Source organism: Drosophila ananassae, chromosome 3R, assembly GCF_017639315.1.
Source record: "Drosophila ananassae strain 14024-0371.13 chromosome 3R, ASM1763931v2, whole genome shotgun sequence".
Lineage (NCBI taxonomy): Eukaryota > Metazoa > Arthropoda > Insecta > Diptera > Drosophilidae > Drosophila > Drosophila ananassae.
In genome coordinates, this window is record NC_057930.1 from 11,724,182 (window position 1) to 11,748,088 (window position 23,907).

At 38.6% G+C, this 23,907-nt stretch overlaps 4 protein-coding genes across 7 annotated transcripts in view; 1 reads left to right on the forward strand and 3 right to left on the reverse strand.

Moving 5' to 3' along the window:
* The first annotated feature begins 2,863 nt into the window (after nt 1-2,863).
* Nucleotides 2,864-3,899, forward strand: LOC123257409 (salivary glue protein Sgs-3-like). Its single transcript, XM_044716350.1, has 2 exons — nt 2,864-3,018; nt 3,078-3,899. The coding sequence occupies exons 1-2, from the start codon at nt 2,991-2,993 to the stop codon at nt 3,713-3,715; spliced, it is 666 nt and encodes a 221-aa protein (XP_044572285.1). The 5' UTR covers nt 2,864-2,990; the 3' UTR covers nt 3,716-3,899.
* A 7,048-nt stretch (nt 3,900-10,947) lies between these two features.
* On the reverse strand, nt 10,948-13,737 carry LOC6503386. 2 transcript variants are annotated; one of them, XM_001965295.4, is made up of 4 exons: nt 13,438-13,737; nt 12,559-13,099; nt 11,507-12,339; nt 10,948-11,440 (listed from the first exon to the last, which is right to left on the reverse strand). In XM_001965295.4, exons 1-4 carry the CDS (start codon nt 13,667-13,669, stop codon nt 11,073-11,075), a joined length of 1,974 nt encoding a protein of 657 aa, XP_001965331.2. In that variant the 5' UTR covers nt 13,670-13,737; the 3' UTR covers nt 10,948-11,072. The 2 variants fall into 2 exon arrangements, with proteins under 2 accessions (XP_001965331.2, XP_014760386.1); XM_014904900.3 differs by having other exon boundaries at nt 10,948-11,446.
* Nucleotides 13,738-15,119: 1,382 nt separating this feature from the next.
* On the reverse strand, nt 15,120-16,425 carry LOC26515181 (MAM domain-containing glycosylphosphatidylinositol anchor protein 1). 2 transcript variants are annotated; one of them, XM_014905184.3, is made up of 3 exons: nt 16,158-16,425; nt 15,548-16,082; nt 15,120-15,492 (listed from the first exon to the last, which is right to left on the reverse strand). In XM_014905184.3, the coding sequence occupies exons 1-3, from the start codon at nt 16,375-16,377 to the stop codon at nt 15,237-15,239; spliced, it is 1,011 nt and encodes a 336-aa protein (XP_014760670.1). In that variant the 5' UTR covers nt 16,378-16,425; the 3' UTR covers nt 15,120-15,236. The 2 variants fall into 2 exon arrangements, with proteins under 2 accessions (XP_014760670.1, XP_014760669.1); XM_014905183.3 differs by having other exon boundaries at nt 15,120-15,489; nt 16,158-16,424.
* A 3,950-nt stretch (nt 16,426-20,375) lies between these two features.
* The window catches only part of LOC6503385 (hemicentin-1), a 78,065-nt gene continuing 74,533 nt past the window's right edge, over nt 20,376-23,907 (reverse strand). Inside the window, exons 9-10 of one of the 2 annotated variants that reach the window (XM_032455494.2) lie at nt 23,220-23,266; nt 22,714-22,854 (exon numbers count right to left, since the gene is read on the reverse strand). In XM_032455494.2, coding sequence (XP_032311385.1) covers nt 23,238-23,266 — 29 coding nt within the window. In that variant the 3' untranslated portion in view covers nt 22,714-22,854; nt 23,220-23,237. Of the gene's footprint in view, nt 22,855-23,219; nt 23,267-23,907 lie in introns of both variants that reach the window. The other variant, XM_001965296.4, reaches the window with a different exon arrangement.

Consider the following 23,907-nt stretch of genomic DNA (forward strand, 5'->3'; position numbering starts at 1 on the left):
AAGTGCCTATCCGATGGCTCTTGTTGCTACGGTAAATATGGGCGTCTGCCACCCCTCCTGATTTTGGTGGCAGGGTGGAAAAGGGGGCGTGCCAAGGGGTGCATATATTTGCGTGATTTACGAGCCGTCTCATATAGGCCAACGAATGTGATGACGATGGCTGTGGCCAAAAGCCGGGATCAAAAAGATCTCATGACAGACGGACGTGACACGAAAATAATGCATAGAAATGCCCGAAAGATATAGCTTGTCATGTGGCCAAATCATGAGATTATTAAAAGTGGGTGAAATATGCATAATATATATGTTTCCTTATGTTGCATATTTTTAAAATTAAAAATACATTTTTCCAGTGATACTCCTACTAGCAGACTTTTAAAAATACTATTCAGTTTATGAATTATTTTGACCATTTCCATCCCATACATTAAGTTCTAACTTCTTGATAAGTGTGGGGATAAATTTTTCACATAAAAATAAAAAGTTGGACGAAGCTCTAGAACCATCGGGCAATCCCCGAAAAATTGTTTTCTTTGTTTGCTGTTTTATTTCCGTGGCAATGTGATTGGCCCATCTCTATTTGCGTTATGGTTTGACACACAATGGCACAATGTTGTCAACGCAATCAGCAGCCCACAGCAGTTGTTGCTACTCATGTTGTTGTTCGCCTACTTGCTACCCGGCCCTGTCCTGTCCTGCCCTGTCCTGCCACGCCCCCTAGCTCCCCAAGCTAGTTGGAAAGCCAAGAGTGTATAGGGGGCAAGTGGACAGAGGATAGTCGAAGGCGAAGCTTCCGAGGTGAATGAATGCGTCATGCTGGATGGGTGGTGTTCTGTTCCCATTGTGGGCGGTTTGGATGGTTTGGGTCTGGGTGGTGCAAGTGGGTTACGAGTTTCAAATTGAATTGTTGGCAACACGTGACCAGGCGGACGCCTGTCGAGCCAGCCCCTGTCAATAAAGTCAGAGTGAATGACAGGCTTACAAACAGTCTACAAGTGGCAACTGCGGCCCATTGCCTCTCACATCGCCTTGATGAATGGCATATTAAAAACCCTATAACAAAATGCTTTCGCTTTTTTTGTGGTTTGTTTTTTTTTTTGCGCTGTGTGTGTCTTTGCCTTGTTTCCAGTTGAGTTTTGAGGGTTTGGTTTTTGGGTTTTTGTCCCGGGGTTGACCGACCAGCGAAACGCAAAATGTAATTTGCGTAAAATGAGTGCGAAATTCTGCGGATTGAGAGCTCAGCTAGTTGATGTCTGGTTGAGTTAAGGGCCAGCGGTTTGCAATTCTCACCAAATTGTTTGCATTGAGGGAAAATTTTCAAAAATTTGATTTTCAAAATGACTTTATTTTGATTATGGCTATAGTTTGGCTATTGAGGCTATAAGTTTTTTAAATGAATGAATGAGAAAAATATATGTTTATATTCTTTAAGAACTATCATTGTTTAAAACTTGAAATAGATGGTATGAACGAATATTATTCGAAACCAGTCCAAATGATAGTGTTTCTTAAACAAAAATCTTTTTTGTTAAAAGAAAAAATAGTGGCTTTTCAACAAAAATCTCTTTTTTTAGGTTTCATAGTAAACTCTTTGATTTTTAGTTACTTTCTAGTTAAGAAGCTCAAAAGAAAGGATCCATTATTTTATTTTTTTAAACAAAAATTTCAAATACAAATGAGGAGCCTCTGATTTTTCTGTGTGTGCACTCACCCTGCACACATTTGTCGAGTGCCTGGCGCAATCAATTCCCAAATCGCATTATGCCCCTGCCAGAAGTGAGGAGGAGACCAGTTTCCCGGCCAGAGCTTCGTCTCGGGCAAATTGCTTGGTGGCTTTTCCTAGCAGCCAAGCTAGGAAAATCGGTGGATGGTGGTATCGAGGGGAAAGGCTGGTGGATGGTGCTGTATCAAAAGTAGGAGGACCGCACCATCGGCATCCTTCACAGCATTTGGCATTTTATGTGCGTCAACATCAGCAAGTCGCCAAGTGCATTGCGTGCCAAATAGTTTACGTGTCAGTGGCGACAAGAGATCGCCTTCCTTCTGGTGGTTTGGCGGATGGTTTCGGGGGTGCCTTAGATGGCTGGGGGCGGATTCGAGTGGTGCAATTGCCACAGCGATGTTGTGGCATTTGAGGTAGTGACTGCCTCTGCTCCTGGCAGATGCATCCTAGTCTCCTACTTTATGGCATTTTGTTGCCCAGCCAGTCATCTGTATTTTGCATTGTCCACACGCCAATTTCATTCAGCATGCAAATGCGAAATATCGAAGGCTTGAGTCCTTTTTGGACATTGTTGTTGTGGCTCCAGTGCCACAAAATCGTAGGCGAATGGCTAAAAGCACTTTGTTGCAGCTGCAAACAGCGAAATTGCAGAAATGAAATGGAAGTTGCAGCCATAGCAATTATGATTATTTGATTAGTTTGTTTCCAGCCACAAATTGAAGATAAAGTTAGGGGGGTTAGTTATAGCCCATTGTAAAGTTTCGTTACAAGAATTTCAATCTAAGGGCTTCAAATAAATCAGCCTTATTGAGGTGCTATTTATAATCATCTTATAATTTAATTGGATGATTTTCGTAATTGTGTTAAATAAATGTGCTTTAATAATTGCCAATATTTCTCCCAAATAATGTATATATATAACTTTCCCTGTTTAAGCACATTTTTGAGGTGAAATTTCAGGTGGGTTTCGTTGCTATGCTATTGTGAAAACATCTCTCCAAACAGAATAACCCTAAATATAGTCTTTGGGCTTCCATATGGTACACGCGATACCCAAAATAAATAAACAGACTAGACCTTGAACTGGAGCAGACTTTGCGGATCGTATGGATATCGTTTATTAAAATTTTAATCGTCAAGGGTTTTGTTTACTTAATGCAGGTTATTATTTTTAACTACTGTATTTTTTGTTTGTTAAGTTGACTATAAAACGGGATTGCACCACCAAGAAAAGCATCAGTCAGTGGTTAAGCGATCTGAAGAAAACATGAAGTTCACTCTAGGAATTGCTATCGGTAAAATGATCGTGGTATTAAAATTCCCTTCTTGTTTGCTAAACATCTACTTCCAACAGCTTGCGTTTTGGTGATCTCTTGCTCGGGATCCCCAACATATAACTGTGGATGCCCCCCCACTACTCAACCACCCTGCGAGCCTCCAACAACCACTCCAAGACCCTGCGAGCCTCCAACAACCACTCCAGTTCCCTGTGAGCCTCCAACCACCACCACTACTCGTAGACCAACAACAACAACAACAACCACAACAACTCGTAGACCAACAACAACAACAACAACTACAACAACTCGTAGACCAACAACAACAACCACAACTACTCGTAGACCAACAACGACTACAACAACCACAACTACTCGTAAACCAACTACTACTACCACTACTACTACTACTACTACCACTACTACTACTCCCAAACCAACAACAACCACGCGTAGGACAACAACAACCACTCGTAGGACGACAACTCCAAAAACAACTCGAACGACAACTCGGAAGACCACTAAGAGACCCACTCAGAAACCAACAACCACCAAGAAGCCCGGCTCTTGCGGTTGCCCAGTTTGTGGACCCGGTGGTACACCCTGCGAAGGTTGCGGATCTCGTAAAACTGTATGCGTTGAACTTAAGGAACTGATCGAGAAACTGGAGAAAAAGATTAAAAAATGTGTCTGCGGAATACCTGATTGGGTGTAAAGTCTTAACATGCAGGAGGAAGTCTCCACAAAGGAACAGGAAACTCCAGGAGCTTGAGAGAGAAAAGGATATTCTGAACTAGGAAAATGAACTGATCACCGAAACGTATTTTAATATTTGTTATATTGTTGTTAAATAAAATATTTCATTGCTGCATTAAATTTCGAAAAATATGTCATTCAGATTTATATTGTGAGTTATTTTAAGCAACAACTTCCAGCAATATTCCTGACATCAACCCACAAGAACCTACCAAGATGCATCATCGTCGAATGTCACATCATCGTCGTCATCATCATTGACATCTATTCCCCGACATTTGCGAGCCCTTCTCTCTCGGCCCGTCCATATCCATCTCTATTCATTCCTGTCGCCTTTCTGTAAGCGTGCACGTTTTATAATTCATTTGCAGTTCCTTCAACAATTTCGTGAATATTTCATTTGGTTTCGTGTGGAACAATTTTTACAGCTCGTTTGTCACTTTTCCACCTAGAGTTCCCTATATTCTAAACCCAGTGCCATCCGGTGGCCCACAATCCGCATGGAGAACTGCATGAATAATGCAGTGATCCGATCTGTGGGTGGAAATCTGTCAGAGATACACCTTCACTCAAACCTATTCAAATATATGCATACTTATGCATCCGTCAGATACATTTGAATTGACTTCGGTTTAGCGAATGACAAGAAGCAAAGGCGATTAGCTAATTGACTAATGCTAATAGTATTCATTACGGTTAACGAGCCGAAGGACAATGACTGCATGGTCAGGTGCATTGTCCTTTCATAATCTATCAATTAATTACGATTTCCGGCATGATTCTAGGAATAGACCATGTCAGTTGGCATTGATTTTAATGGATACTAAGGCCAATTTTTTGGAACTGCCCCCACCTTGGCAACCTAATCCTACCTATGAGATAACCATGTACTTACAAAGTGACCAACATTTTTGACTTGTTTCCTTATTGGGCTACCTGGCCATAAAGGCAGGAGTATCCAATCATCTGAAGATTATTTCTCTGCAATGGACAAACCTGTGATTTCAGATCCAATCAGAGTTGCACATGCAGTTGCTGCAACAGTTGCAGTTGCACTTGTAGTTGCACAATTCCACATTCAGTCAGTCTATCGAATTGAGCCTCTTTCAAGATTTTTGGCCTGTCCGTTGTCGCCTTTTAGGAAACGTTTTTATCCCCACTTCTAATGTACTACACTTTAAGAAATAAGTATTAGGATGTGGTAAGACTCCCTTTTTTTTAGTAAGATTGAAAAGCTTCTATATATTTTCTCAGTTTAAAAGATAATTTTAATAAAATATCTTAGACTACGCCTTTTTAAAACTTTTAACATTGAAGTGTTGGCTAAACACAAAGTTTTCCATGGCTTCTACTTTTATACGTCCCAGAGTTATCGTCCACTTTTTTTTGGCCTCCTCACTTGGCCAAGTCTTCACCTATGGTTAGGAGGTTTTGGGCCTCATGTTTTATGCATGTGACGGTAAAATTTGCTGGCGGCGCTAGCGGGCCAAAAACCTCGAACAAATGTCGATGACTGTCAACGCAAGTTCGATGCCGAGACAATGTAACTCAAAACTAGACACAATGTTGCAAGTTTCAGGGGCGGGAACAAGCCCGTTGCCTTGTGCAACAGAAACTGCAATGACGGAACGATTATGCCAATGGCAGGGCCATGTCTAAAGCAAACGATTTGTCACAGTGGCAATGCAGTTTCGTTGCGTTGAGTTTGCTGTTTCGGGGAAGCTGGTCGGGTTTTATTGCCAGTAAACTGAGGTAGTGTGGGCTGCCGGACCGCAAACAGTTTACCCCAAAATGTGGCACAACCAGAAGTTTCACAATGGGAGTTGAGTGGCTGCCAAGGGATCTTACACTACGACAAACAAAAAAAATTTAATATAAAAGGCTGTATTAAAAAATTAAATAAATAACAAACATGTTTACACAAGTTGTGGCTCTAAAAATAATAATATCGTATCAATAAAAAATAAACATTAATTTTTTATAAATTATATTCAAGTTTAAATAAATATCATTTAAGGAGAAATTAAATATTGAATTTGTTAACTACAATTATCTTATAAAATGAATATATTTTTTAACATACTTTTACTTATAATTAGCCGCAATTATTTTTTGTCAGTGCTTGTCAAACCATTTTGTGGGTGAACTTCTGTTGAGTGGCCAACCCGCTTCGATTTCAAAACTCCAGCTGTGACAACTGCAGGGGGATTCCCATTTTCTATCTCGTATATCCCCAGCCCTCTGATCGTGCAACTCCCAGCTCCTTTTTCCAGCTACTCGAACATGACACCAAGTCCAAAGTCGTCGTTGGCTGTTCATCCTTTTCATCCCGTTCTCGTCCTCCCCAACCCCGGACATGTCCTTGCCTTTTGCCCAGCTGCAAGTGACAGTAATTGTTTTATTGACATTGATTGACATGGCAAAGTGAGAGTGGAATGGGGCTTCCACGGCGGTAAGGGAGCAACATCCAGCAGCCGAATCAGCAGCCAAGTCAGGCCAAAGACAAACTGCAATGCCAAATGCGAATTTCAAACCGAAATTTTTGCATCTCTCCACCCCAAACTCTGTGTGTGAAGCTCAAAAATGAGCAAAAGATTTCAATTTCATTTTGATGGATCGCATTTTCCATACCATTCTAGTGTACTTTTTGGCTTTTCCTTTCTCCATTTTCCAATTCTCCCCTCGCTCTATATATAGTTTTTGTTTTTTTTTTTGGCCATTGTTTACCCTTGTAAGCTGCTGATTAAACCTTGCAATGGTGCAGCTTCTTTTGGCTTTTCTTTTCGCCCGCCATTCTCCTTCAGATTTTCCCGCGAGTTTTTCCGGCAACAGCTGCTGGTCGGAGAAAAACAATACATCAATTTCTGGGTGCGCCCGGCACAATGAATGTTGTGTGCCATTGTAAGAAAGACAATTGTTTGATTTTCGATATGTTTTTCAAAAAGTGCACTGTGGGATAAAAATGGGATAAGGGATTATGTTAGTTATAATATAATGGCATATAATTTATAATGAAAATCGTATTACTATTATTACTATTTGTTACTTATTATTACTATTTAAGTTAACTGATTTTATTAAACTTTTTATTAAACAAAATGTAGTAAACAAATAATATTCGGTATCTTATAAACTATTTGCTTTAAAAATTCCTTGAAAAGAGCCCAAATTTCTTCAAGTTCTTCCTGGCCATAAGATTTTGGCAATTCTGCTTTCGCTGCACTTTTCTCTCAACTGCGGATGCAAGAACGGATGCGGATTAGTCATTGAAGGACTATAAAGAACATCAATACCGAACCAGACCTTCAAAGTTATTGAAGTCAGCCTCTTTCCATATATTTCGCCTTTTCATTTCCATTTGTTGTCATGGCAGCTATTTTCGTCCCTGTCCTTTTTCGTCCTCCCTCAAGGATTCACTTGCCTTGCCGGTTGTTCATATTAATTATGAAAGCGCATTTGGTGAACAAGAAATTTATTTTGGCTTATATTTCGATTTGGATTTTGTTTTTCCTGCTACTTTGCGATTTCCTTTGCCGTTTGTCGGAGCTCTCGGGGGAGCGAGGTCAAATTGGATGTGAAATGTGATGCTTAATTAGTTTTCGTGCTGCTGCCAACAATTACAAGGACGATGATCCTGATCCCGATGATGACGCTTATAATTCCTTTGGAAATAATGAAAATAAACCAATGACGTTTGCTTCTGTATCCTTATCCTTCGTTACATACCTTTTTTTCGGTTGGCCCTATAAGAGGATTGCCAAAAATTGCCAAAAAGGTTTTTATTGATTCCATAGAAAATTAATACTTTCTCTTACATTTTTGTTTCGTATTTATTTTTGGCTTTTGTTTTAATTGAATATTTATGCAACCACTGGAGGCTTTTCGAGTTGGATTTGAATTTTTCTTTTTTAGTTACTAAAGAAATTCATTTCTGTCTTTGTTTTTGCCACCCACATTCACCTTTTTTTCTCTTGTGTGTGGTTGTTGTGTGTTATTTAAATGTATAGTTCCTTGTGCAAAAATACTCCCTGACACACACAAGAAGTGCAAAAAGAGATCTGCAGTCGACAACAACTTTGGTGAACTGATAACGGACGGCAACAGGAAATGTCGAGACCAGGCCAACAACAACCACAGAATATCCTGGCGGGTGTTAGGGGAAAAGGACTAAAATGTGTTGCATTTTGGTCAAGCTTCAGCAAGAAATAAAAATTTTGTGTACAAAATGAAAAAATTTGAAAAAATAATAAGAAATAAGAGGTATAGTGCTTTCAAATCGACTATTATCATTAAATTTAAATAGTTTTTTTTTAGGAAATCAACAATTGACCTTTATACAATATTTTTTCCTGTGTAGCAACTCTCAGTGCCAACGATAAAGTTGCAGTCTGGCCCGCCATAACTTGAGTGCATAAATCTTGGCCAGGTTTTGTATGTTGGCTTAAACATCCCAGCCACCCCAGCAGTACCCCAGCAAGCCCCTCCCTGGCGGCCGTACACAAGGTGACATCTTTGGAGACTGGCACATTAAAGTAGCCCCAAAAACTTCACTCCACACCAAAAACTGACCAATGTCCAGACACTGCATAATAAATTGCAACCGTAGTGTTATAAATATTCTGCTGCCCTCGAGTCCTAGAGTACTGCATGCGCTCCGCTCTTGCCCGTTGGCTTCAGATTGGGATCTTAGGCAACAATTTCGCACATGTCCTTTGGATGGAGATTAAAATGGCAAAACTGAAATGCTGACACAGCTGATAGAAATGAGAAAACAATAAAAACGTAATGCAGAGACATTTTTATGTTGGCATTTGGTTGAAAGTAAAGAATGTTGAACACTCTATAAGATTTTATTTCAGAATAAGAGATTGAAGTTTCAAATATGGAATATATGTAAGGAATTTTTCTTCTATGAGAAATATTTTAATACAAGTATTATTATATTTAAAATGTGTGTTAAATTTTTATTAAGTAATAGAACTATCTTCGGGTGAACCCTCTACTAAAAAGTGTTAAATGGAAAACAATAATAATGCAGTAGCTGTCGCTTTTCTTTGCAACACTCCACCCTCAGTTGTCCACCTTGGTCAGTGGACAAGCCCATTTGGCTTGAAGGGGCGGAGGGAGCTTGCCACCGTGCCACCAAATATGCGGCGACAACAATAAATTAATGCGATTTATTGCCGCGATAAGAACGGGACAGTGAAATGCCTAGGGACTTGAAATCGGTGGAAAGGGACAATAAGGAGAATGGGAGGGGTGTCGAGGGTGCGTCTCCTTTCTGCAACGTGTGTGGGCCTGGTCGGAATGTGATAGATAAGCTAGGGGGGTGTTGGCCCTCAAGCCAGGCCGGCCATTTCGCCAAACCCACATTTCAGGCCTCTTCGGATGGCATGCAAAAATTTGTCCCTTGAAAATTTACGATGCAGCAGTACAAAAAATAAAATGGAATACGCAACTCAACCCTAAGCCCAGTGGCATCTTTAGACCATCCCACCCTTAGATAAGCCAACTTACTTACCATTTAATTAGAGCCTCAATGGGCATTAGGGTAAAAATGCGGCAAAAGCAACTTCAGGCACGCCTCCTGTCTGGCATATCAAAATGCCTTTTTAATTAAAACCCAAAAAAGGCGCAAAGTAAGAGCAGTCCGGGAAAACCCGGAAAATTTTTAGCCGCCAAATGATGTGTGAGAAGTCGATAGAGAACGACGGCGACGGGCGGGCGTTAAATCACAATCGCAAACAGGAAGTGCCTCGGAAAAATATAAAATTTGTTGGGGGTTGTGGAAAAACAACCGAGAAGGGTGTCGGCCGGAAAAACTCGAAAAGGAATCAGGAAGGGGGCGCAATGCAAAACGCTGCGGAAAATCTTGTGTGAAAATTTGTTGAGCGTGCAAACTAGCAATTTCAGTGGCCGGGGTCTTCGGTCTGGGACCCGTCTGGTCCAGAGGCAATAATTGCATGAAATGCCCAGTTATTTCAGCTGAGAGCAGCACAAATCTTTCTTACACTGGGAGAAAAAATAAACTCAAAAATTACTCATAGTGAAAAGACTTATAAAAAGGTGAAAAAGGGATTTATGAAAACTATTTAAAACGCATAAAAGAAATGTTGTGAGACAAATGTTTTTTCCTTAAAAAAATAATAAATATATTTATTATTTATATATATTATTAATATATATAATATATATTACATATATAATTAATTACATAACATCTACTATTATTATTAAGTTTTAGAAAGTAAAGCAACTAACTAAATTCTGAATGTTTCAATTTTAAGCAAAACTTGTAAGAAAACATTTTAATAATTTTCCCTTTAAACTCTAACACAGTTAATCATTTCATTATTATTTTCTTAAAGTGTATATAGAAGGGCTGAGATAGAGGTCGCTGGTGGCTGGTTACTGCTAACTGGTCCCGTGCCAGACGCTAAGCTGCCACTAAATCACAACCAAAAGCCGCTGTTAAAACACGAGCCTGCCCCCAGAAAGCTCGGCTGGTGGTTACTTGGCTGGGCTTGGATTTTTGGGTTCACGGGTCTTGGGTTTCCTTTTTTTTTTTTTGTTTTTTTTTCCCAATAGCCTGGAATCGGTGGTTGCAACAGCCGTTGGCAGGACACGTGCAACATTCAGATACCGAGGGCTGGCTGACTGATAGCAGCCACAGCATCTACAGGAGGAAAAAGGGGAAAACCACCAGGACCAAGTCCTGAGACAGGAGCAGGACTAGGAGAAAGAGCCCGAGGGCAAGTCGAGTAACTGACACTCCCCACAAGATTTGATTAGAGAAAGCGGAGATCGGGGTATATTTCTTCCTACATTCGATGCCCCTTAAACGTGCACAAAAATGATTCAATCCCATGGGGAGAAGTTCTCGAGTCTATCCGGAAATAATATATTCGATTCTGGTGGCTTTGCACCTGTTTTTCTTTTGCGTATTCAATTTTCTAGATGCTCAGCTCCTGCTTCCCTTAAATAAACACAATAAGACCTAATTTGATTGGGTTATTCATAGTTACACTGAAGGGATATATTTTTTAGAAGACCATTGATTACAAAAAAAAGGGTCAATTGCAATACCTTTTTACTCAATAATTTAATCATGAGATTATTTATTTTTGCATCGAAAATAGCTTGAATATCATAGATCCCTAATGTTAATGGATTTGAAATTAAAGAGTAATCTATTATTTATAAATTAAGAGTATTTTTAGCTTTATTTTATGTTGTATAACAAATCTTAATTCTAGATCTCTTTAGTGATTAAAAAATGTAATCAAATATATTGGTTCGATGCTATCGAAATGAAATTATAGTTCGGAAACATTACGAATATCCACACCCATTTCGTCTAATCTTGTATCATCCTCAGAGTTCTCATTATCGGAGCTGCATAGTGGTTCTTGCAGAGAATTCCTTTGACGTTGTCCGAGCAATGTTGTTGGTTTTCTTATCCTATCGAATGCCTTCTTGAAGCTAACTGCCTTCTCGTTGTGATATCCACTGATTGGGTTCGACCATCGCTTTATGAGATTTATCAGAACCACCACCAGCACAACGCCGATCAGTAGGAACAGCATGACTAATGCGGGATTGGGTATATTCTCCTTCACATCCATATGCCCAGCAATGTCGTCGGGATCTACTTTCCAGGTTATTCGATTGTTTGGTATAGTAACTGTAACTTAAATAATTTAATTTTTTAATAATTTTAAATAAGAAATTTCAAGAAAAAAAAACGTACTTTTAACGGGTGCGGTTGTTGTGGTGTTTATTTTAATTATTGTTGTTTTGTCTGTTGTCGTTGTTGTACTTGTAGTTGTTGGTGTGTTTTTCGCTCTTGTTGGTGGTGTTGTAGAAGTTGTAGTTGGTTTTTTTGTGGTTGTTGTGGTAGTTTTCTGTGTGGTTGTTGTTGTTGTGGTGGGTTTTTGAGTGGATGTTGTTGTCGTTGTTGTAGTTGGTGTTGTAGTCCTTTTAGTGGTTGTTGTTGTTGTCGTCGTAGTAGTTGGTGTAGTAGTCCTTTTTGTGCTTGTTGTTGTTTTCCTAGTTGTAGTTGTAGTCCTTTTAGTGGTTGTTGTTGTTCTCCTAGTTGTAGTTGTAGGATTTGGTGTTGTGGATGTCGTTGTTGTGGTTGTTGGAGTAGTTGGTTCTGCTGCTTCCGGAGTCGTATCGGTTAAAACACACTGCTCAAAATAATCGGGACAACAATTTTCGTATGCCAAACATTCTTCGCTGCAGCCACATCCTTTAATGTAGTTGCCATCCGGTCCAACGTGATCCATACCCGGAAGCATAATCTGGCCACACCGCTTGGTGCAGTTCATCATGTCATACACCACCGGTTGTTCACTAATTTCCGGCACTGGAGCCGGTGGCTCCGTTGTGGTGGTGATGTCACCCATCCCGCAATCCTGACCCGTCATCAACTTTACATCATCGATGGCAATGTCTCCGAAACGAGTTATGGCGTCCGTGGCGGTGAAAATAACCTCAAAGTCGGATTCCATTTCATCAATGGTGATTGTGTGCTCTATCCACTCCCTTCCCTGTGAGCCAGAAATCTCAAACTTGGAATATCTGTAAATAAATATATATATTTTTTTTATATAATATTTTTTACATTCATTACTTTCATATCCAAATGAATACATATTACGTAATATCCGCCCGTATTGTTATGTGACGATATTCTTTATGCAACAATTTATGAATATTATTAAAAAGATAAGTACTTTTGAAATCATTATCTTGGTGAATTCCAAAGACTTATCCCACATCCGCTGGGATGAAACTTACTTGGCCTTGAATTTGTTCCACATGTCTTTTGTGGATATGGTCACTGGCTTGACGGAGACCACCAGACTGCCCACTCCCGCTCCATACATGAAGTAGTGGAACCGGAAACAGCAGGCAGTCTTCAGACTAAGAGACCTGGAATAGACCGGCGATATGAAGTGGTAGCTACCGTATGCGCCAGTCTGTGTCTCCATGCGCATGTAGTGTCCGCCGGAGGTGTTACGGAAGGTGTGATCATGATGGGGACCAGTTCGTAGGGAGTGGAAATCGTTCACAGTGCTAATACGTTTCCATGGTTGCCGGAAACCCACCTCCGCCTCCCAACCGCACTGATCCTCGCTCTCAAAGTCGCATGAATGATCCTTGGTGTGGTTACTTGTCAGACATTTGCCCAACTGGGTGTTCCATGACTCTCCGTCGCAAAAGGCCACACGATTCCCTACCACGACATATCCATCTTTGCACACGATCATGGCTCTCTGGCCGTCAGAAGAGAGGAGTTCCCCGTTTTCCGGTTTTTCCAATTGCGAACATCCTTCCTCTAAAAACACAACATTTTATTATTTCCAGAACATTCCAGGTCATGCGAAATAATATATTCTTTTTATAGGATTTTAAGAATCACAAAATTACGCACTACTTTAAAATGGTTTTTCTTTTAACAATTATTATTCAATGAGATAACAGATTTGCATTTATGGCAGCAAAAAATTATCATGTTTATTTATCACTCATTAACTCAACTATTTATAGAATGTCTATATATTTGTTCTTTTTATTTGAACCACTTTTTAGTATAAATTTGATGTTGTTTGTTGTTTATTTATCCGATTGCAACATTATTTTATGTGATTACTGCGATTATTATACGGAACTTACTAGCACAAAATGGTCGTTCTCCCTGTAAACGACCTATTCGATCACAAATGCCAACTGAAAGTCCTTTCAGTGTATAGCCCCGATTACACCTGAATCGTATAACATTCCTTGGTCGCATTAATATGGATCCATGTTCCAAAACAAATGATCTTTCACACACCCCTCGGGCGCCTAAAGCTTGGTAAAAATTTAATGTACAAACTATAGTCAGAAAAATTTTAAAAAATTCCATAGCTGCTAGGGAAGCCGCCTTTGAGGTCTTGTACTTATATCTCACATGTATTAAAAACAACTGAGTGGAAAAGAAACTGGAATTTATCAAGCAACTCCCAGTTGAATGACAATTTATTCACTCTTTCCGCTTGAAGATAAGACCGAGTTTGTTCATACATTTTAGCTAAGAGAACAACAGAATCTCTCATTTACTGAGAGCGGAATTTGATAAATTCAGTAATTCTTTTAATTTTATTAATATTTTTTAAAAGAATTTTTCTTGATTTCTCTGGTATCTACAAGCTCTGCTAAAGAATCACAAATATTGCTATTTGTACGGCAATAATTTCTAATATTTTAAATAATTTAATTTAATAAGGACTGAAACAATTAAAAAACTATTTTACTTGCAAAAAAAAATATAATATTTTCTTGTATAAATAAAAAAAAAATTATAATATACTATATATATAGAAAATTATATATAATATCATCGGATAATCGAATTTCATACCTTTCCAAACTCGGAGAACTAAGTTCCATAATTGTACATCAAAACCTGGCCAACTAAAATCTGACCCGATTTTCGAAAGTTTTCAAAGGGGTAACATCATGACTTTGGCCAAAATCGACCGACAAATTTTAGTTCCTAATTTTCATGATATTTTAATGCAGATTAGCGGCAATTAGAACCCTGATTCATGAATGGTATTCCTCTTTTAAATACGACACGAAATGGCTTAAATATTGGCTAAAAATGTGTCACAAAAGTTTCCATATTAGCCATTCTACCTAAACGTGGTCCAGGAGGCTGTCTGCATCCAATTATTTCGGGGAAATCGCCATATTATTGTCAATAATTATCGGATAATCGAATGCCATACCTTTCCAAGCTCAGAGCACCGAGTACCATGATTCTACATCACAACCTGGCCAACTAAAATTTGACCCGATTTTTGAAAACTTTCATGATTTTGGCCAAAGTCGGCCCAAAAATTGTAGATCTCAATTGTCATGATATTTTAATGCAGATTGGCGGCAATTAGAACCCTGATTCATGAATTTTATTCCTTTCTCAAATACGACACCAAATGATTTAAATATTGGCTAAAATGGGACTCAAAAGATCCCATTTTAGTCATCCTATCTTAACTTGGTCAGCAGGGCTCTGCGCATCATTTTTTCGTGAAAGTTTTCATATTTTCTTCAATTTTTTATCAAAACATGACCAGCTAAAATCTGACTTAACTTTTCAAAAAGTCCTACGTGGTCATCTGGGCTCTCTCTTGGGACATCTATTTTTATCCGATCGATTAATAAATCAACGAATGTTACATCTTTCCGATATTAGATCTTTTATTATCTGCCGATCTGAAATTAAGCCTGAAAAACTGAAGTCAGTCCCGATTTTCTAACGGGGTAACCGACGCGTTTGATGTGAGTTAGTTTTTATTAAAAAGTTTCAATGGTAACAGCAATAGTATATATTGTTTATTCATGTGGATAGGAATATAAGGTTAACGATAATAAAGTAAAATGAAATCACTGCGAAATACTTCTTTTGAGAAAATTCATTGTCGATACACTCAATAGTCTGCTGAATTTTCGTTACTGTCATCATCAGTACATTCGATTGAATTTTTTTTCAAATTACTAAACATATCCCAACAATCATTACCAGTCAATAGTGTCACATTATCAATGGCCATATCCCATAATTTTAAACCAGAGTTTTCAGCCGTGATGGTGACTTGAAAATCATATTTCAACTCTGGAATTATAGCAGCATCCTGAACCCACTCTCCTATTTTTGGATTCGAAAACTTCCATATGCGAGACCTGCTAATTAAATTTTTTATTTAGAATATAAATTTTAACTAAAAGTGTTTACACTTACGGGATTGAGCGTACTACAACTTTATTTTCAATCTTGGGAACCAGTTTCACATGCATCTCCAATTGAGGAGAATACCCATGGTTATGTCCACAAATAAAGTACTGAAAACCGAAACAGCAACTGGACTCAGCGCTAAGTGATCTGGGATAAATGGGAGATGTCAGTACAGAGGTCGATCTTGTATCAGTCTCCGGTTCCACACGCATAAAGTGTCCTTTCTCAAGATTGACGAATTTTTTGGAAGAGGACTTGGAAGGGAAGTATTCCTTATTGCTGACCCTCTTCCAAGGGTAGGAGGAGGCAACCTCAGACGTTGTCCAACCACACAAATCTTCAGTCTCAAAGCCACAAGAATAGTCTGTTCGATTGGGTTTTTGACAATATCCAAGCTCATTGCTCCATTGAGTCCCATTACAGTAGGCTACCCCATATCCAAACAAAACATAATTATCCTTACACTTGGCTACCGCTTTCAAACCATCATAAATGCTTAGTATGCCGTTTGACGGTTGATTAGGCGTTTTACATCCAGCCTCTGAAATAGAGTAATAATATGTATTTTGAGGTTGATTTTAACTATAACCTGTACAGCAAATTTTTCCATTCTTACTGCTACAGAAGGGCATTATCCCTCTCAAAACTCCATCAAAATTTGCAGTGAATATAGGTCTTCCTTGCAGTTTATATCCTTTATGGCATTGGAAAAGCACATGATTCCCTTGCCGGACCGTTGTATTTCCATTCGGAAAATCAGGATAATTTATACAGGCTCCATTGATAAGCGGCGAATCAAACCAGGATAATAGGAATACAATCCATAAGAACTTCATCGCTTCGCCAATTTTCAATGTGAGCCGGAGAAAAACTCAGTTAAAACTGAGAAACTAAATGGAATTTTCTTAATCAGCTGCCTTTTATTTCTGAAAAAGCCAGCGGATGCTCTGATAATGTAAGCTCAAAAACAAACATTGCTTTGAATAACTCATTAGTCATAAATATAAAAACATTTCATCCTTTCGAATTTTTTCTACACTTTTATAAAGAACTCAACTAAATTCTTAAGAAAAAATTATAAAAGATTGTTTGCTTTTTGTATGTTTAATATTAAATAATAAAATCCATATTCTATATTCCAAATCAAATTCATAATCTATATCAAATCGCACATCAAAGTCCTCCGAATCCAGCAAATGGCCTGGAACGAAATTATTTGTACATTTGTGATTTAAAAATGTTTGTATTCCAGAAGTGTTATTCATGCGGTATAATTTTGGAACAGTAACTATTTATTTTCGTCCTATGATACAGATAATCCCGCTAAACCATTCCGAACTATGTTTTTAACAAAAATGGGTCACATAGCTCGGGTTATCTCAATGACTGATAAAATCATCGTTCAGTCCCATCGTCCGATTAATCTAGGATTGCAATTTCATCCAGCTTAGTGGGTTGCGATTCAAATGCAATTATGCACATCTCCTGTTTGCCATAGATTTCTCAGAGAGATGGAACTAAATGGTAGCAGCTTCTTCCTGTCGCCTGCCAGCTTAAATTATGGCTTCTTCCCCTGGAAAATACGGAGGAGGGAGTCCGCTCTTCCCCAGCTTCTCAACCCTTGATAGCGACAGACCTTTTCCTATCGCTGGCATCGCAGTGATTTATGTTTACTTCCGCTTAAGTCTCAAACAACTCGCAATCACGGCGTCCTTTCGCCCGCTTTAGCCTGGGCCGCCGTGTCGAGATAATCAGTCAATATTGACAACTACTTATTGGCACTTCCGATGAGGGGTGAGTGGGGGCCGGGCCACGTGACCGGGGATCAGAAGTTGCCACGTGTCCGGCAACTGCAACGGAAAGTGTAGCGAATACCCAGTCTCCGGATTCTCCACTGCCAATTCAAATTTCATTCATAATTACAATCAGCAATGCGACGAATAAGAGGTCGGAAACTGGAACATTCAAGGGATGTTTCTCATCTCTACGCTATTTTTATCAAATAGAAATTTTCATACACATGAAAAAATAAATTGTACAAAACTAGGCACTAAAAAAAGTGCAGATTTTTATTTTCATAAGTATCCATACAATGGTATAGAGATAATAACCTTGTAGAGCACATAATTTTGAAACGTGTATCTATAGTATTTTTATGGCACCCTCTTTCCCTGAGAAAAATTTCTGATAAGTTTTCGGCTGTTTAAATATTTGCTCATTATTATTATTATTCTTTTATTTGTGGTGCTCGCTACAGTTGCCGGTGGTTTTGAAACTCCAATATTTGCGCTCAAATTACGCTAACACAAGCCCAACCACCATAGTTGCCTGGCAATGAGTCCTGATTCGTTTATCAGGATCCAAGGCAGTTAAATTGCTGCCCAGGATTAGTTGGTAATGAGCAGCTGTTGTCAGGGGATGTCCGCCGATAAGGAAACTGGTTGAAGGGCAATTTTCTAAATAAAGGTTCACAACCTTCACGGAAATGGAAAATAAAATAGCCCCAAATTCACATTTAAATTTTTAATTAATTTAAGGAAAACTTGTTAGAGCAGATAACTAATAAATGAATAAAATTTATTTAATAAATTTAATGATCGAAGTTAGAAAATCCAGTGCACTTATCCCCAATACCCTGACTCTTCAGCTGCCACATCAAAATTGGATTTGGTTGCAACTTTCTCTTCGAACTTTCGTTGGCGAAATTCGCGCCAAAAACTGCCACACACGTTCGAGTTAACACGATTAATGGAGGCGCCTTCGCATCTGTGGGATATTAGATGTGTGAAGTTAGGCCCAACAGGCCAAACAGACAAAAGTTGGCTTTCCCCAGAAGTTAAGGGCAGGCTGACAGGCTGGAGGGAACTTCAAAGATTACGTCGATAATTAATAAAATTAAACACAAAAGCACTCGACGAGCTGGTGGGATGTCTGCCTCTCCATTGCCAATTTTCCCGGCCGTAAAGCAACCGCAGACGGGCAAGGGATTCCGGAATTTGCCTCCGGGCCTCTGACTTCGATGCTGTCGGAACCGTGCAACATTAGGCTGCCACAGGCGTGCCAAGTCGCTCCCTGGTCAGCTTCTGGTCGCATTAATTACAAACCAATAACCGCAGAATCCACACAAACAGAATGAGGGATGAGTTTATGTTAGGGGCCAGGGCCGTATTGGGGCAGTGCAGCTACTTGAACAGTGGAGAGGGATCCATAGGGTTATAAGTCTCTGTTTAATAATAATAGCAAAAACAAGAAATAAAATATTGAAATAAAATTGTAATGAGCTTGTTTTTAATTTAAGGTCTACAGGTGTTATGCCAAAAACAACGCCTGTGTACACCTGAAAATGATTAAAACCATACCATGAGGTGGCATCTTATTATACATAATAATACGAATATAAGGTGGACTACTCATCGTGTCTTTAATTTGCGATAATTTATGAAACTCATTATGGCCTCAGGCGTGCCCTCGACCGCAATCGAGGGATTCACTTCCGCGGCGATCTCTTGAAAAAGTTCCCCACCACTGAATGGTAGTCCGAAAGTTTTCGCGTAATTTCATTTAAAGTCCTCGAAAGTTGTTAGTGCGCTCGCCAAGTTGCAATTGTTGGTTCGGATGAGGCATCAAGTTTGTGGTTGTGCCCCTGTCCTTTGGTTACGTTTGGTTTGCCTAGAATGCCATGCCATGATTCCAGGGTGCCTGGAGTTGTTGGGTACCTGGGTTTCCGGGTTTCTGCCTAATGGCAGGCGTTCTCGCTCATTATCCTGCTGATTTTTAGCACGAGCGAATTTTCACCTACACACACATAAATGTGGCATAAATCCAATTAGACAACACCGGCAGCGCTTTAATTGACGGCGGTTGGCGCCTACGTGCTGGATGAGCACCACCCTCGCCCAGGGATGGGTTAATAGTGGGTGGTGATGGTTATGGTGGTGGTGGTGCTGGGGCCAAGCGGACTAAATGAATTTCCATATGCTGCTTTTGTTTTTCGCACTGAGATATGAATGGCGGCTCGGTTCTCACGGCGTCTCTTTGAATTTATTTAGGACGTCTGGCAGGTCCTGGTGCTCCTGTACTCTGACCTACATTTTTATGCAATTATATACTGTATTTGAACATAAATTCTAGAATTTTTAAACTAAAACTCCCTACTTTTATTTAAAACACTTTCTTACCTTTATCTTTTCATTTACTATAGCTTTTGGAATTCCTCTTTTTACCATAATTTATTGATTGTCGTTGTATTTTTTAATCCACTTATCCCCCTGTTAATCATTTCCATTTGATTTCGAGCTGATGGCTTTTCCAAAGGAGTTTTTCTTTCAACCCCCAGCCCTCTCCCTGTCAGCGGTTGGCGTTTCTTACGCAAAACTGCAGCAGTGACACGAACAGGAAGCGAAAATGTGGGCTGGCTTGGGTGTTGGAGGTGGTCCTGCGCTTGGCACTAAATTAAAATGTCAGTGTCGTGTTACTTCCGGCGCCAGCAGGGTTGCCCGCCAGAGTTGCCAGAGTGCTGCGTCGACGGCACTGCCACTTAAGTCAAATTGCATGCTATAAATTTGGTGCCAATCAACTTAAACATGGCACATTATGCAATGCCCGCAGCTGCTGTTGCTTCTTCCTGACTTCTTTGCCGGAGTTACCACCCAGCACCCATCCACCACCCACTTACCACCCAATGCCATTCAGCTACCACCCGTTTAACCAATTTCCCGAAGATTCGGAAAAAATCAAAACGCCGTATATATTTAATTTAAATTCATCTCTTTTTTTTTGATGTTTTGCTTTATTTTACCTTTCTTTTTAAAACTGAATAAAAAAATATTTTATGTTTTGTTTTTTGTGAACGCACATGAGTGTCAATGGGTGTTTTTTTTTTGTTTTTTGTGGGCGAATGAGTGAGTGTTTGGCTGTGTGTTGTATGGATGGTATATGCATAAATATTTTAGCTAATGTTTTTTCATTTCGTGTTGTGTGGTGGCAATTTGTTGAATTGAATGAAATCAGAAATGCATACAAAATAGTTAACAAAGTGTTTTATTGTTTGAACAGACCGCCCGAGGGCATCAAATTCTGTCTCTGCTGCTTCGTATCCCCATACTGTTTTGCTCAACATTTTTCATATTTTCTTTTTTTTTGTTATATCGCTCGTGTTTTGTGTGCCACTGCCACTGCTGTCAGTCAAATTGCAAAAAATATATATAAATATTTTTGCTAAATAAAAAATGTTGCTTTGATTTGCACTTTTTTGTGTTTTGTTTTGAAATATATTTTTTTAATGGATTTCGTTTCGTTTTGGGGGGGGGTTTGGGGTTTTCAAATGAAAATTTATGCTTTACTTATTTACAAATAATAAGTAGATGTATATGTACGTGTATATATATATATATATATATATATAATGTATATTCGCTTATCTGATTTAAATTGTATAATTTATATAATAAAGATTCTCATTTTCGTATTTTTTTCTTACTTGCTCATTATGGTTTTATTTTGTTCATTTAACGAGATTTTCTTTTCTATTCTTAAGATTTCTTAATTCGTTTTTTGCTTTTATTTTAATTTAATTTTGTTTTTTTTGCAAGCTGTTCCGCTCTTTATATTTTGTGGCATTTTGCTCTTAAACACTTGCTTACTACTTAAATTCATTTTGAAATTGTTTAAAATTAACTACAATTTAATTTAAGTTGCCGCTGCTGCTTATTTACTTTGCAATTCAAGTAAATATATACAAATTACACATGTATTTACATTTAAATCTTAGCTAAAAAATGTTCCGCTTCGCATTTTCTCTTCTTCTGGATGTGTGTGTGTGTGTGCCATTGTCAAAAAGTTGCAAAAAACACAGAGCTGATAAAGGGTTAAAAAACCCAACGCAATGCACAAACAAAACATTTATAATTTAAATCAATGGGTTAACATAACTTAATCAATCGTTTTCTGAATGACTTAACACTAATTACAAATTACTCGATTATTACAATTAAAATTTTGAATTTTCAACACAAAGCTCGATCAAACAAATGGAAAACAGAACAAACGTTTATCGTTAGGTGGTAAAAAATTTTGTAAATTAAATTAAAGTTTTTCGATTGGAGGAATTGGTTTTTGTTTGCTTTTCGCTGTACTATTTTTTAATTATTTGTAATAATTTTTTAAAGTTGTCTGTGTTTTAGTTTTGTATCATAGTATAACTTACTTAAAGCCACATTTTCTTTTTTTCTCTTCAGATATATTTAAAAATGTAAAATTAAGTTAAGGTAAGTTTTGTTTTCTTAATTTTTTTTGTGGCAGGTCGTACTGTTTATGTTTGTTTTCTTTTTCTTTTTTATTATTTTTTTTATATTTTATTTATTTTTTTTTTTGGACTGTGCTAGGGCGGTTATTGCGAAAAATATTGGCTATATCGGGTAAGATATAGCCCGGGGCCCTATTGAGAAGATCGCACAGAACCAGCAAGAATCACTTAAGAGTTAATCAACCTTAGCCTATGTGAAGTGTGAGATTTGTTTTTGAAATTCCGCTCCTTTCAACATTTGATGCCTTAAAGTTTAAAGTTCGTTTGTTGCAACTGGGACCTAGATGACCTTTTAATATAACCTACGTTTTTAGCCCTATGGTACCTGGTAAATCGTAACATTTAGTGCTTGTCCAGTGATGCTTTATCCGTGTGTATCTTGTGTTTATTTATCATTCAGTTTTTGTCAGTTGTGTTTGTGTCAACAAAGTGCTGAACTAGAGCGATGATAGATCGGAACTCTAATGCCTAGGGTATATGGTATCTATGCGAATATCTCGTTCGTTGCCAATAAAACTCAACACACGTTCGTTCGTCGTCTAAACCTCAAACCTAAGCCTACATCAAATTAATATTTATATTAAAAAAAAGTATTCAAAATGGCCACTTTTTAAAAAATCTCCTCCTGCCGCTTCCGGTCGAGAAGGTGGCAGGAAGTCAAGGTAAATAAAAAAAAACAAAATATTAGATCCAGAAACGATGAATGATTACACAGATGATGAAGTGATTCATAATCGATGATAATGATAATGGAATTTAGTGTGTGAGAGTGGTAGAATATTGGGTGTGTGCTGATCCGATAACTTCTCATTTCGAACTAGAATTTCCTAGACAATAATTTCGCGTATGACGCGACGGTTCCTGGCATTCGGCGTTGTCGAATATTCGCCCTCGAAGCTGTCGTCGTAGCTCAAGGACATGTGCTGCTGGGGCGGCAGGACCTCGTCCTGTTCCATGTGCTCCATGTTGTAGGGATTGGGCAGGCCGCTTACGTCGTGATATGGTGAATCTACACAAAATAGAAACAGAGACAGAGACAGAGTATGAGGAAAATTGTTTAAATTAGTTTACCAAAATGGGCGAAAAAGCGGCAAAGTCATGCTAAAACAATTAAAAACAAAATGCTAATCAAAACAAACACACGGCGAGTGTTTCCTAAGGGGGTGGGTGGCATACATATATTTTGGATGGAAGTGCTTTTATGGATGGTACATGTTTCTGTGGCTTGTGGTCGGTGCTTAGGCTCAACAAAATTAAAGCAAACTTAAAACTGAAAAAACTGAGGACCAGACAACTCAAAAAATTCTGCATCATCACAGTAATGGAATTTTTTTTTTTTAATTTTTAACTTTGTCCTTGTTGACTTTAACTTACTTCAGCCTGCGCGCTCCGTTAGAGCGTAACATCCTGTATAATGTCCGCTATTTGATTTACAATTTTAATTTTTTTTTTTTTATATTTTCAGATAAGACATGTGTGAGAATAATAATAGAGAGAAATAGCCAAAAGTTAGGGAATATTTTGCCAGCACTTAAAAATTGTCTAATGCTTAAGGTTTAGCTTAAAATGAAATCAAACACACGCTTACACTCACACTCATCCTTCACACTCATATCAATCAATTTCGCAATTTGACAAACGCTTGCTGAACGATTTATAGAAGCTTTTGGCAATTTAATTATCATTCGTTTGATTGAACGCATTTAACTGCACCCATCATTGTAGTTTATCGAAGCCTTAAATTGTCAGCTTAACCAGGGTGGAGATTTTTTTGCGGCCCCAAAAGCAATTGTTTTAATTTACCAGTTGATTGCTCTCACTAACGAGAACCAATTCCGGCGCAGATTGCTGCAATTGCAGCTGCAACTGTGCTGTCCAAAATCCATCCCACTACAAATTGTAAACGAATTAGAGGCATTTTCTGGCATTTGGTTTGGGTTGGTTTGAATGGGTGGCGGGGGGCATCTGCCCCTTGTAAACAGGACATTAATTTATAATCAAAGGACAGACGTTCTGCCCCGCACTCGGCACTCGGCACTCGCCACTTTGGCAAACATCTTTG